At 50.1% G+C, this 11,163-nt stretch overlaps 1 protein-coding gene across 4 annotated transcripts; it reads left to right on the forward strand.

The window, feature by feature from the left end:
• The first annotated feature begins 510 nt into the window (after window positions 1-510).
• LOC128341176 (uncharacterized) lies at window positions 511-7,421 on the forward strand. 4 transcript variants are annotated; one of them, XM_053287345.1, is made up of 3 exons: window positions 517-574; window positions 2,825-2,958; window positions 5,392-7,421. In XM_053287345.1, the coding sequence occupies exons 1-3, from the start codon at window positions 519-521 to the stop codon at window positions 6,357-6,359; spliced, it is 1,158 nt and encodes a 385-aa protein (XP_053143320.1). In that variant the 5' UTR covers window positions 517-518; the 3' UTR covers window positions 6,360-7,421. The 4 variants fall into 4 exon arrangements, with proteins under 4 accessions (XP_053143317.1, XP_053143320.1, XP_053143318.1 ...); XM_053287342.1 differs by having other exon boundaries at window positions 511-574; window positions 2,825-7,421; XM_053287343.1 differs by lacking the exon at window positions 517-574 and adding an exon at window positions 1,049-1,515 and having other exon boundaries at window positions 2,825-7,421.
• The last annotated feature ends 3,742 nt before the right edge of the window (window positions 7,422-11,163 follow it).

Genomic DNA, 11,163 nt, shown 5'->3' on the forward strand with positions numbered 1-11,163 from the left:
TCAGGTTTGCTCCATGGCATCTCCGGGTAGGTCTGGGAAAGACTCTTGCTTAAAACCCAGCTGCACAACAGTGTAGGCAGTATCAAGCTAGATAGGCCAGTGGTCTGACTCAGTAAAAGACAGCTTTCTAAGTTCCTAGCAGCAGCATGTGAAACATTTCTAAATACTGTGAACAGGTATCAGAAGATATTTTCAGATTTTGATCATGGTTTTTATTTAATTTTCCGACGACACTTTACACGTACTGCTAATACATTTAAAGTGAAAAATGTACAGTAATGTCAATTTAAAAAAAATAAAATCCAAGTGCATGTTTTTCTTTTTGGGTTGTAATGTATGATAAATTTCAGCCTTCTATAATATATGATGGTTCCACTTTCCATGTTGCCTCTGGGATCACTAAAGAGGTTTGGGGGCCTCCTGAAGTCCAGAGGTAAGAGTGCCACTGTTTTTGTCCCAGTGGGGAACCTGTAGAGATTGTGGGTGGGCGGTGGTGGGGCGGGGGAGTCAAAAAGAAAATGGAGGGAACAGAGAAGGAGAAAACTGAGTTGTTTCTGAATAAAACCAACATACTGTAAGTCTACTTAATGTTTACAGGGGAAGTCGCTACATCCTCAAGCTGCCGTACTCTGCCCACAATCCCGTGTAGGGCAGCGGCACTCCGCTCGGCATCTGCAGGGGACGTGGCGGGGCCCTAATCTCTGCATGTGTGTGGAGCCTCCACGCAAAGACACAGCCTTCATTACCCCAGCGGGTCTTGTTCAACATAAAACCCTGCCCTTTGGACCCTTTGGATTAGCCTCCGCAGCTTCGGCATTTCAACAAATGATGCATACAATTTTGGGGACTACGGAGTCGCTTTTGCTTACAGAGTGCTTACTGCAACTGCGAAAATGTATTCTGTCACTGAAAAATAAGCTCTGGCATGTTTGTGGCAGTGAGGCACTTCAGGACTTATTTGTGGGACAGAAAATTCACTTTACAGTTAGACCATAAACCCCTCTCTGCTTTATTTACTACTTGGGGATCCAACTGAGCAACCCAAAGACTAGCCAAAGATTAAGCCAAAGATTAGAGGAGAGCTGGTCTTGTGGTAGCAAGTATGACTTGTCCCCTTAGCTAAGCAGGGTCTGACCTGGTTGCATATGAAAGGGAGACTAGAAGCATGAGCACTGTAAGATATTCCTCTCAGGGGATGGAGCTGCTCTTCTGGGAAGAATAGAAGGTTTCAAGTTCCCTCCCTGGCTTCTCCACGATAGGACCGAGAGAGGTTGCTGCTTGCAACCTTGGAGAAGCCGCTGCCAGTCAGTGTAGACAATACTGAGCTAGATAGACCAACGGTCTGGCTCAGTTCATGGCAGCTTCCTATGTTCCTAGGTTCCTAGCCAAATGGATTACCAGACTGATGGGTTTTGATTTCCAGGTGGAATATCTTCCAGGACTTTCGAAAACAACCGAAGATTATCTTGACTTCCACTTGTAGGCCAAGAGGAGATCCCAGAAGATGATGATGAAGTAATAGTAATTGCACAAATAGCTTCATTGCTTTCCGGATTACATGTTGCAATGTATTTGCACCGTTTCCACTAAGTGCCCATCCATATTGCCCGTGTCTCCACACCAGTGTCGCTGCATTGTCAGAAAGGTGTCGTTCACATTCCCCATGCCTGGATTCGAATTATAATGATGCAATTTTGCCCTACGATGTTGTAAATTCATTGCAGGAAAGTAGCTGTATTTTTCCATAGTAGGCATGCTTGATACGGACTTTATGTGTTGCAGCATGTGGCAGTATTACGCTGCTCGCTGCTCAAATGAGCAGCGCAGCGCTCTTGCCTGGCCCCCTTTGAGAAGCACGAGGCTTCTCTTGACCTGATTGGTCAGGGGGCCTGTGCAGGGGGCGGGGCTTCAGCTCCGCGTCCTGCTCCGGGCCCGGGAGAGCTCAGTTCGCTCTTGACAGGCATCTGAGCAGGACGCCTTTTAAGGCTCCTGCTTAGTCGGCCCGGCGCGAGATCGGGAGCGGGTTTTCGCCACTTGGAGCGGTGGCAGCGGCAACGGGGGGTGGCTTTTTAAGGCCTCCCCCGAGGTTTGGAGTGTTTCTGGGGGCGGGTTGCCCTCTTTGTGTACTGGGCCCCGGCGGTGCTCCTTCTGGGCAGCGGGCCCTGGGCGGCAGCGGAGGCCTGGGCTTCTCTCCCCCCCCCACTACTTGAGCGGGCCTTTGGCGCCCCCCCCGGCGACGCTTTGCGGCTTTGGGAGGGACACTTTCAGCTCCTCCCCCACTGCTGGAGCAAGATTGCGGCGGCGCTCCCCCCCCTCCTCGGCGTTTCTCGGCCCGTGGAGGGCCACTTTCACAGTGGTTGGGCTAGTCCTGGGCAACGTGGTGGGTTGTTGAACGGCCTGCTAGGTGGCCTAGGCCAGTTTCCGGTCAGTTTAGCAGCAGCCTGGGTTTGCATTGGCCGGTTTCTCCCTTTCTGGGTTCAGTGGGTTGGTTTGGGAGCATCCCTGGTTCCAGACTTTGTTTGGAGCTTTGTTGTTCGCTCACTTCAATTGCCTGTGCCATGGGTCCAAAGAAGGCCAAGGCTAAGTCTGGCGGGAAGCGGGTTCGTCCTCCCCCACGCCCTGCGCCGGTTTCTGATTCTTCTGATGAGGATTGTGATATGGGTACCGTGCGGGCACTTATAGCACGCTTGGAAGCACTCGAAAAGAAAAAGCAGGGTGGGGCAGCAGCGGCAGAAAAGGGCGGTCCCTCTGGTATTCCAGCTAGTTCCCGAAGCATTACTAGGGGGGCAAAACGTGCTAAACTCATACAGTCCCTTTCATCCAGACTTGACGCTTTGGAATCGCGTGAACCATGCCCTACAGCGCCAGCAGTGGACCTGACCTCGGATGGGGATGGTGCCCAGGCCACCTCTGAAACGTGCAGCAGAGACACGCATCCTTCGGCTCCGCTTGGCCCTGGTGAGTTCTCGCACCACACCTGGCCCTGGGGGTTTTCCCCCTGGGCTCAGCCATTTCACATGTATGGGTGGCACCCGGCCGCCGTTGCCTCCCCACCTCCTTACGGGGCATGCACACAGGTTTGGCAGGGAGCAGCACCTGCTGTGGGTACCATGTCGCCCGCTGCCTCGGGTGCTGTGTTAGATGCTTCGGGGACACAGATTCCTTACCCGCCATGCGACACCTCTCTGCCGCTGGGTGATCACCTGTTGCCCGCGGTTAAAGAGCGCATTTGGCGCGGAGAATTTGTAGATATCTTTCACCTGCTCTTTCGAGAGCCTGAGCCGGCCCAAAAGGAGGGAGAGCACAAGAAGGATGAAGGGAAGTCCAAATGCAAGCCTGTGGAACATAACTGGGCTAACTGGTTGTCGGGTTACACGGTCTATATGGGGGTCGTGCTTCAGGTGCACACATCCAGAGGACCTGCCATGGTTAAGTACATGGACATCATCCATAGGGGGTACATGGATTTTATGGGCAACGCCTGGGAGCGCTATGATTGCTCTTTTCGTTTGCGGGCCTCCCTTAACCCGGCTATTCCGTGGGACAGGCAGCACCAGGAACTCTGGCTCCTAATTATGACCCCCTCGAGGCCCATTCTGGGCGAACGGGCTGACAATGGTCATCTGATTTCTAGAACTCCCGCAGCGCAGTCCTCAGGGCCTGCAGCTGCGCAGGGTGTTCAAAGTACCCTGCCGTGCTGGGCTTTCAATACTAGTGGCAGCTGCAACAGGTCCCCTTGTAGGTTTAAGCATGAGTGCGGTTTCTGCGGTGGAAAACACGCCAGCATTCATTGTCAGCGAGTCAGGGGCCCCCGGGCGGGTCCGAGGGAGCAGCAAAGCAGTAGCAGAAGGGGTGGAGGCACTGTACAAGGTGCCACCCCTGGAAAAGGGCCCTAGCCCAGTGAAGCTTCCGGTCTTAGAACGGCTCCTGCGGGACTACCCGCTTAGAGAGCAAGCACAGTATTTGAGCCAGGGGGTTACTTTTGGTTTTCGCATTCCCTACATTGGTTCGAGAGTTCACAGTATGTCCCCTAACCTTAAGTCCGTGGAGGGGATGGAAGTGGTGGTGCTCCGCAAGATTAACAAGGAGGTAGCTTTGGGGCGGGTTCTAGGCCCTTTCCGGGACTTGCCCCTACCAGATCTGCGCATTTCGCCATTGGGGGTGGTGCCCAAGAAGGCACCAGGCGAATACCACCTTATTCACCACCTCTCCTTCCCACATGGTTCCTCTGTTAATGATGGGATCCCAGACAGCCTGTGCTCTGTGAAGTACACATCCTTTGACCAGGCTATCAGAGTAGTTCGTTCTTGTGGGAAGGGTGCCCTCCTTGCAAAATGCGACATTGAGTCTGCTTTCCGCCTCCTCCCGGTTCATCCTGGGGATTTTAATCTCTTAGGTTTCGCCTTTCAGGGGCAGTATTATATTGATCGGGCTTTGCCCATGGGCTGCTCGATTTCTTGTGCAGCCTTTGAGGCTTTTAGCTCCTTTCTTGAATGGGCCCTTCGGCGGGAGGCGGGTCTTGTTACCACGTCTCATTATTTAGACGATCTTCTCATGGTTGGCCGGCCTAGAACCAACCAATGCAGGCATCTGTTAGAGGTTTTTCAGCACCTTTGCGCAGACCTAGGTGTCCCATTGGCTCAGGAGAAGACCGAGGGTCCTTCAGCTATTCTCACCTTTTTGGGCATTGAACTTGATACCATTGTGGGCTGTTCCAGACTCCCCCAGACTAAGTTGGACACTTTGCGGGCCTTGTTGGCATTTTGCATCCAGGCACGCAAGGTCACCCTTAAGCAGCTTCAACAGATTATCGGGCATTTAAATTTTGCATGCCGGGTGGTGGTGCCCGGCCGGCCTTTCCTGCGCCGCCTATGCGACGCCGTTAAAGGGGTCAGGTGCGGTCATCATAGGATACGGGTCACTGCCCCCATGTGGGCTGACCTCCGTCTGTGGGCATCCTTTTTGGAATCATACAATGGGGTTTCTTTCTGGCGCGATTCACTCCTCTTGGAAGTAGTTCTACAAGTTCAGTCCGACGCTGCTGGAGGTTCAGGCTTTGGCGTTTATTTCCGTGGCCGCTGGTGCGCCGAGCGGTGGCCGGCCGCTTGGGTAGCTAGTGGGGCCACCAGGGACTTGACATTCCTGGAATTTTTCCCCATAGTCGTGGCTATACATCTATGGGCAGATCTCTTTAGGAACCATACGGTGCGCTTTTGGTGTGACAACCAAGCCACTGTACAGGTGATCAATAGGCAGACTTCCAGGTCCCCCAGGGTGATGTCCCTAGTCAGAGCATTTGTCTTGGCCTGCCTGTCTAATAACATCCTTTTTCTGACTTGCCATGTGCCTGGCGTGCAGAACGGCCTGGCGGACGCGCTGTCTCATTTTCAGGTTCAGCGCTTTCGCCAGCTGGCGCCAGAGGCGGAGAGCTTGCCCGACCAGATGCCGGCGTGGCTTTGGAGCCTTGGCGCCTAGAAGCCCAGAGGGCGGTCTGGGCCTCCTTGGCCCCCAGCACACGGGCAGCTTACTCTAGGCAGTGCAGGGCCTTTCAGGATTTTAGGACTCAGGTAGGATTGGGCCAGGACTGGCCCCCCCCTGCGGAGCAGCTGATGCAGTTTTTGGTCCACCTTAAGGGTAAGGGTTTGTCTCCTGGGGCCATGGCGGGTTATTTAGCAGCTCTGGCTTTCCACGCTAAGGCACAGGGAATGTCCGATACAACCGGGGATTTCAGGGTAAGGAGGATGCTGGAAGGTTGGACACGGGAACACCCGGTCCCACTTGACAGTCGACGGCCCCTTCTTCCCGCTGCCATACAGGGCGCGGTCGGGCAGTTCTCAGCGATCTGCCGGTCTCCATATGAGGCCTCTCTTTTTCACGCAGTCACTCTTGTTCTGTTCTTTGGTGCCTTTAGAGCCGGTGAATTGCTCCCCAGGGGTCATCGCAGCCCCGTACTCAAGGTGGTACAGTTTGGGGATGTCAGCTTGGGGCCGGATATAGCACAGCTGCGTCTTAGGTTTTCCAAGACCGACCAACGGGGCAGGGGACAGTGGGTGTCATTACACAGAGCCGACAATGCGCTCCTCTGCCCGGTACGTGCTTTGGGTAGTTACATGACCCGGCGGGGATCCGCTCCCGGATGCCTATTCGTACACGAAGATGGGCGCCCCCTTTCCCAGTACCAGTTCTGGACGGTGGCACGGCGCGCACTGAGTGCGGCCGGGGCAGATACTGCGCAGCTGTCTCTACACTCATTTCGCATTGGAGCTGCTTCAGCTGCCTCCCGGTTGGGTCTTTCGGGTGAGACCATTCAGCGCATTGGGCGTTGGCGGTCTGCCACATACAAAAGATACGTGCGATAGAGCATTGGTGACGGCACTGACGGTTTTTTCTCTTTACAGGCCCTGAACGACGGGCGGCGAGGGCTCGTGTACTCATTTTGGGCCACTCCATTGTTTTCTGGGCGCATAAGGCGGCTCGAGTGGCGCAGCCTGGAAGCAGCTGGGACTGGGTCAATGGGCAGACATCTCCTGGATTGGTCGCAGGGGCATGGTCATCACCCAGTTTTTACCCATGCTGCAGGAATTTCTGGCGGTGAATCCGCCGCCTGACATTTTGGTTCTTCACCTGGGGGAGAACGATTTGGGGTCCAAGTCAGGCTTGTCCATTTTCCATAGCTTGCGCAAGGACATTTTACTAGTCCTGGAATGGTGCCCGGGGATTCTCATTCTATGGTCGGCCATGCTCCAACGCAGAGTTTGGAGAGGCGCGAGGGACACTTACAGGGTGGAAAGGGCTAGGAGGAAGGTTAACGCACAGATGGCACGTTTCGTAGCGGCCATCGGAGGGGGACCTATAGACCATCCCAGTATTCTTTTTTCTGAGCCTAGTTTGTTTAGGGGGGACGGTGTCCACCTTTCGCCCAGTGGCACCAGTTCGTTTTTACGTGAGCTAGAGCAGGGATTGGCTGTTTATCTGCGCTCTTGGTGGGGTGGCTCGGGTTAAGCTAGGCTAACCTGTGCTGTGGCAGGTGCAGTGCGGTTGGAAAATGATTTTAGGCTGGTGAACACCTTCGGGTAAGCGTTTGGCTATGGGTTGAGAAGGGCATCTCCCTAGAGACTGCACGGCTCAGGGAGATCTGCCCTTGTTAACCTACCCTGGCAGGCTAAGCCCTTAGAAATCGCTGTACGGCTACCTTGGGGTGATGCTAGCCAAGGGCCCGGCACTAGGCTGGCTAGGATAGGCAGCCCTGGATTTGGGAACATTTAGGGTTGCCTGGAGCCAAGGTGTATCGCCCTATACCATAGGTTAGGCATGCCCTGGGGGCGCATGCCTATAGTTACGCACTGCCAAGAGGGAAGCCATCCCTGCTCTTCAAGTTCTTGTTAAAGTTAAATAAATTGTGGCCCAATTTTATACCAAAACCTTGTGTCTCATGTCTTCTTGGGTGTCGGGCAATAGACAGTTTTTTCTATTTCTTTTTAAAATGACTTTTTCTGATTCTTCCTGCCTCTTCAAATGTTTAGCTCTCATGATGGGGTGGGGGGAGTCAGCGGGTGATGCATACGGCAGGGAGGGTGATAGTCTCCCTTCCCTTCCAACCCCGGTGCAGGCGGTGGGTGCTGCTTATGGTGGTGAGGGGAAATAGTCTCTGTGCTGCCCCTCTCCTCAACCCCTCCAACCCCTTCCTGCCTCTTCAGGGGTTTAGTTCTCATGATGGGGAGGGGAGTCAGCGGGCATGGCACAAGGCAGGGAGGACGATAGTCTCCCTTCCCTTCCACCACCTCTGGAGGTGGGCGCTGCTTATGGTGACAAGGGGGAATTGTCTCCCTTCCACCTTCCAATTTCTTGTTCTTGCTCCCCCTTTCCTAACCCCCTTCCTTAATTTTTTCTTTAAATTTGTATACACAAGTTTTTGTGCAAAGGTGCAAGCCCATTCACTGATGCTTTCGGCTGCTGATTGTGAAAGCATCTGCTGTTATTTAGTAGAGGAGTGGGATTTGTAGAAAAGGGACTGTATTCCTCTTTTAGATTCTTTAAATGAGCAGAATTTCCAAATGGTGGCTCTCCCCTACTGTAATCTTTTCCATTGGCCTGCCCCTTAATAACAGTGCAGTTTCTTCTCTGTGCTCTGCTCCCCCCATCTCCGCTGTGCGTCTTCAAATTACTCACCCTCACTCACCTCCCCTTCACCTCCTCCCTCCTTCTCCACAATTGGAATAGATAGATAGATAGATAGATAGATAGATAGATAGATAGTCTTGCGCTAGCCTGCAATGACAAAAGGCATTGTTTTGGAACGGCACTTCCCCTGCTGGTGGATTTGCGCAAGTGCATCAAGAATTGTTTTTTTGTTTTTTTAAAAGTTCCGTCATTTCAGCAATCCCCGTCTCCCTCTGCAACCCCATTGGCCTGAAATTGAGGAGGAGGAGGCACAGTGGATGCGTTCCAGAGGTGGAATATGGAAGCTCCCTGCCTGGAAAAACTGCTGCAGTGACAGGCAATATGGACAGGCAAAACCTTGTCACGTAGCATATAATACTGCCTGAGAATAGCTGCGCTCGTGGTTTCAAACCACTGCCTCTTTCCATAACACTTTGCAACACTTTAAGCAGTGCAAATCTCGTAGTCTGGAAAACTCCATGGAGTGATCATATCTACTGAATGGAAATTGGCCCTCTGTGCTGATCAAGTGCTTACTGAACTTAAAACTTATATAACTAATAGATGAACATACAAAAACAAGTTACCTGAACAGCTTCAACCATACATGCACGTAGCAAGTTCATCCCTTCTCAATGAGCTGGTGCTGAGGACTGATCTGGTGGTGCCAACCTCCTTACAAGAAAAAGTGGTCAAAATTGCCCATGAAGGTCACCTGGGCATGCGCACCTGCGCATGCATACTAAAAAGTGCATCACAAAACGTTTTTGGTGGTCAGGTATGGACAAAAACAGAAAATGTAATCAGGCACTGTATGGCTTGTGCTGTACGTGTCAAAACACAGAAGAGTTTTCTACCTTTTGGACATGAGTAGAGTATCCCAATGGTCCTTGGGAAAAAACGTGCTCTGGATATAATGGAGCTATTTGATAACCAACCTACAAAACAAAGATTTGTTATAGTGATGGTGGATTACTATTTCAGGTGGCCAGAAGTTTCATCTGCTGACAACATTACTACAAACAATGTGATCCAGTTCATGGCTGCAATTTTTGTGAGAGAAGGTCTTCCTAAAGAACTAATGACTGACAATGGGACACAGCTTACCTAATTTGAAATGGAGTAATACCTGCATAACCATGGAATATAACACAAGACTATTTCCTTGTACCATCCTCGAGCAAATGGCTTAGTGGAAAGAATGAACAGGTTAGTGAAGGAAGGTTTACAACTGGCTACTATGCAAGAACAACCCTGGAAAGAAGCAATCCATGAAACTGTTTGATTATTGAACTACTCCTCATTCCACTACAGGAAAATCACCTTTTGAACTGCCGAGAGGACACAAAGCTACCATCAAACTTAGCCAATAGCAACTGATAAGGCTTTCTGTGACCCTGAGAATGCAGAAATTCATGATCAGGTAAGGGAGAAGCAACGAAAAATAAAAACTGTATGTGGATCAGAAACGAAATAGTGAACATTTCAGCTGGGGGACTTTGTTCAAGTATGGCTGCCTTATAAATTGAGAAAGGGATGTTCCTGATATGCTGGATCAAAATAAATAATCAAAATCCGTTGAGATTTTGTCATATTGGATGATGGAAAGAAATTGAACAGTTCCAGACTTTCAAGCATGCGTACTATGAGACAAGAGGGAAGGAAATCTGATTTCAAGAGAGGAACTGGAGAGGAATCTGATCTTGCCTCCAGTTTTGCCCTCATAGATGAGGCTGATGAAAGCGATGGACAATCCTCAAAACCAGAAGAAAAATCATAAGCCATTCCTGTGCCAGAGAACCCAATGATTAGGAGAAGTGTGCATGACAGGAGACCATCTAAAAGACTTCAATACTTTGTCACTAAATTGTAAATCAATTCAATTTTGGTTGTTTTAAAGGGTGGCAGGGGAAGGTGTTTGTAATCTTTTATGTTTTGTTATTTTAGAAGTTTCTTCCAGTGGGAATCTTGTAGAGAATGTGTGTGTGGGGGTGGAGTTAGAAGGAAAGGAGAGGGAATGGAGGAGGAGAAAACGGAGTTCTTTCTGAATAAAGTCGCAGTTAAACCAACGTAAGATTACTGCATGTTTACAAGCAAAGCAGCTATAAAAAGGTCCATCTGCACTGCTGCAAGGATTTAAAAATACACCCACCTTACTGTGAAGGTGAGTGTGTCCCACTCCTACTAACTCTAGTGCAATTGCAGGTTGTGACAATACTTCCATTATTCCCAATAAGCAATAAGTAAGTAAATACTTCTGACTTCAGTGGGACTTGCTCCCAATTTAGTATACATAAGACGGCAGCCATAGTCTTTGTGTAAGTGTTCTTGTTTAGTGCCTTGCATATGTACAGACATGAGAAAGTCAATTTGAAATGCATTAATTTCACAATTGGCGTCATTGGCTGTAACCAGATATAATTCTGTAGTGCAAAAGGTATGTAAGCTCCATGCCAAAAGGTTTTGGATTAAGCTCTTAGGTTGCATAAAGGGTCTATTTAGTTGCAAACCAACATGACTGCATTGTTAGAGCATCCATATAGTATGCATATTTGTTCAGAAAATACATGAATTAAAAATGGGAAATGAAGTGGAAATCAATTATTTAAATCAATCTTTTTGTTGTGATTTAATAATGATTTAAATAAATATTTTAAAACAACTTGAGTGGACATAAGTCCACTCTGACACACTCCTGGAAATAAGAAACAATCTAGAAATTTAGAAAAAACTATGTTTTTGAAAAGATTCAGGGGTAATATTTCACAGCTTAATTCCTCAGTTCCCAGAACTGTTTTCATTATAACTATTCCACTTGGTTACAGGAGAGGGAGAGGGACAGTGAGGCCACCTCCATGGCTCAACTGAAGTATACTGCCATTTGACGCCTCCTATCCCAGAACTATATTATGCAGTAGCTGTCATATCTAAATTTGCAGATTTTCCTCTTCCCTAGTGGTTAGAGTGCTGGACTAGGACCGGGGAGACCCGAGTTCAAATCCC

The sequence above is a fragment of the Hemicordylus capensis genome, chromosome 1, assembly GCF_027244095.1.
Source record: "Hemicordylus capensis ecotype Gifberg chromosome 1, rHemCap1.1.pri, whole genome shotgun sequence".
Taxonomy (NCBI): Eukaryota; Metazoa; Chordata; class Lepidosauria; order Squamata; family Cordylidae; genus Hemicordylus; species Hemicordylus capensis.

Excerpts from the sequence above, each read along its gene's own strand:
- LOC128341176 (XM_053287342.1), top strand. The coding sequence starts at position 3,751 with ATGAGTGCGGTTTCTGCGGTGGAAAACACGCCAGCATTCATTGTCAGC.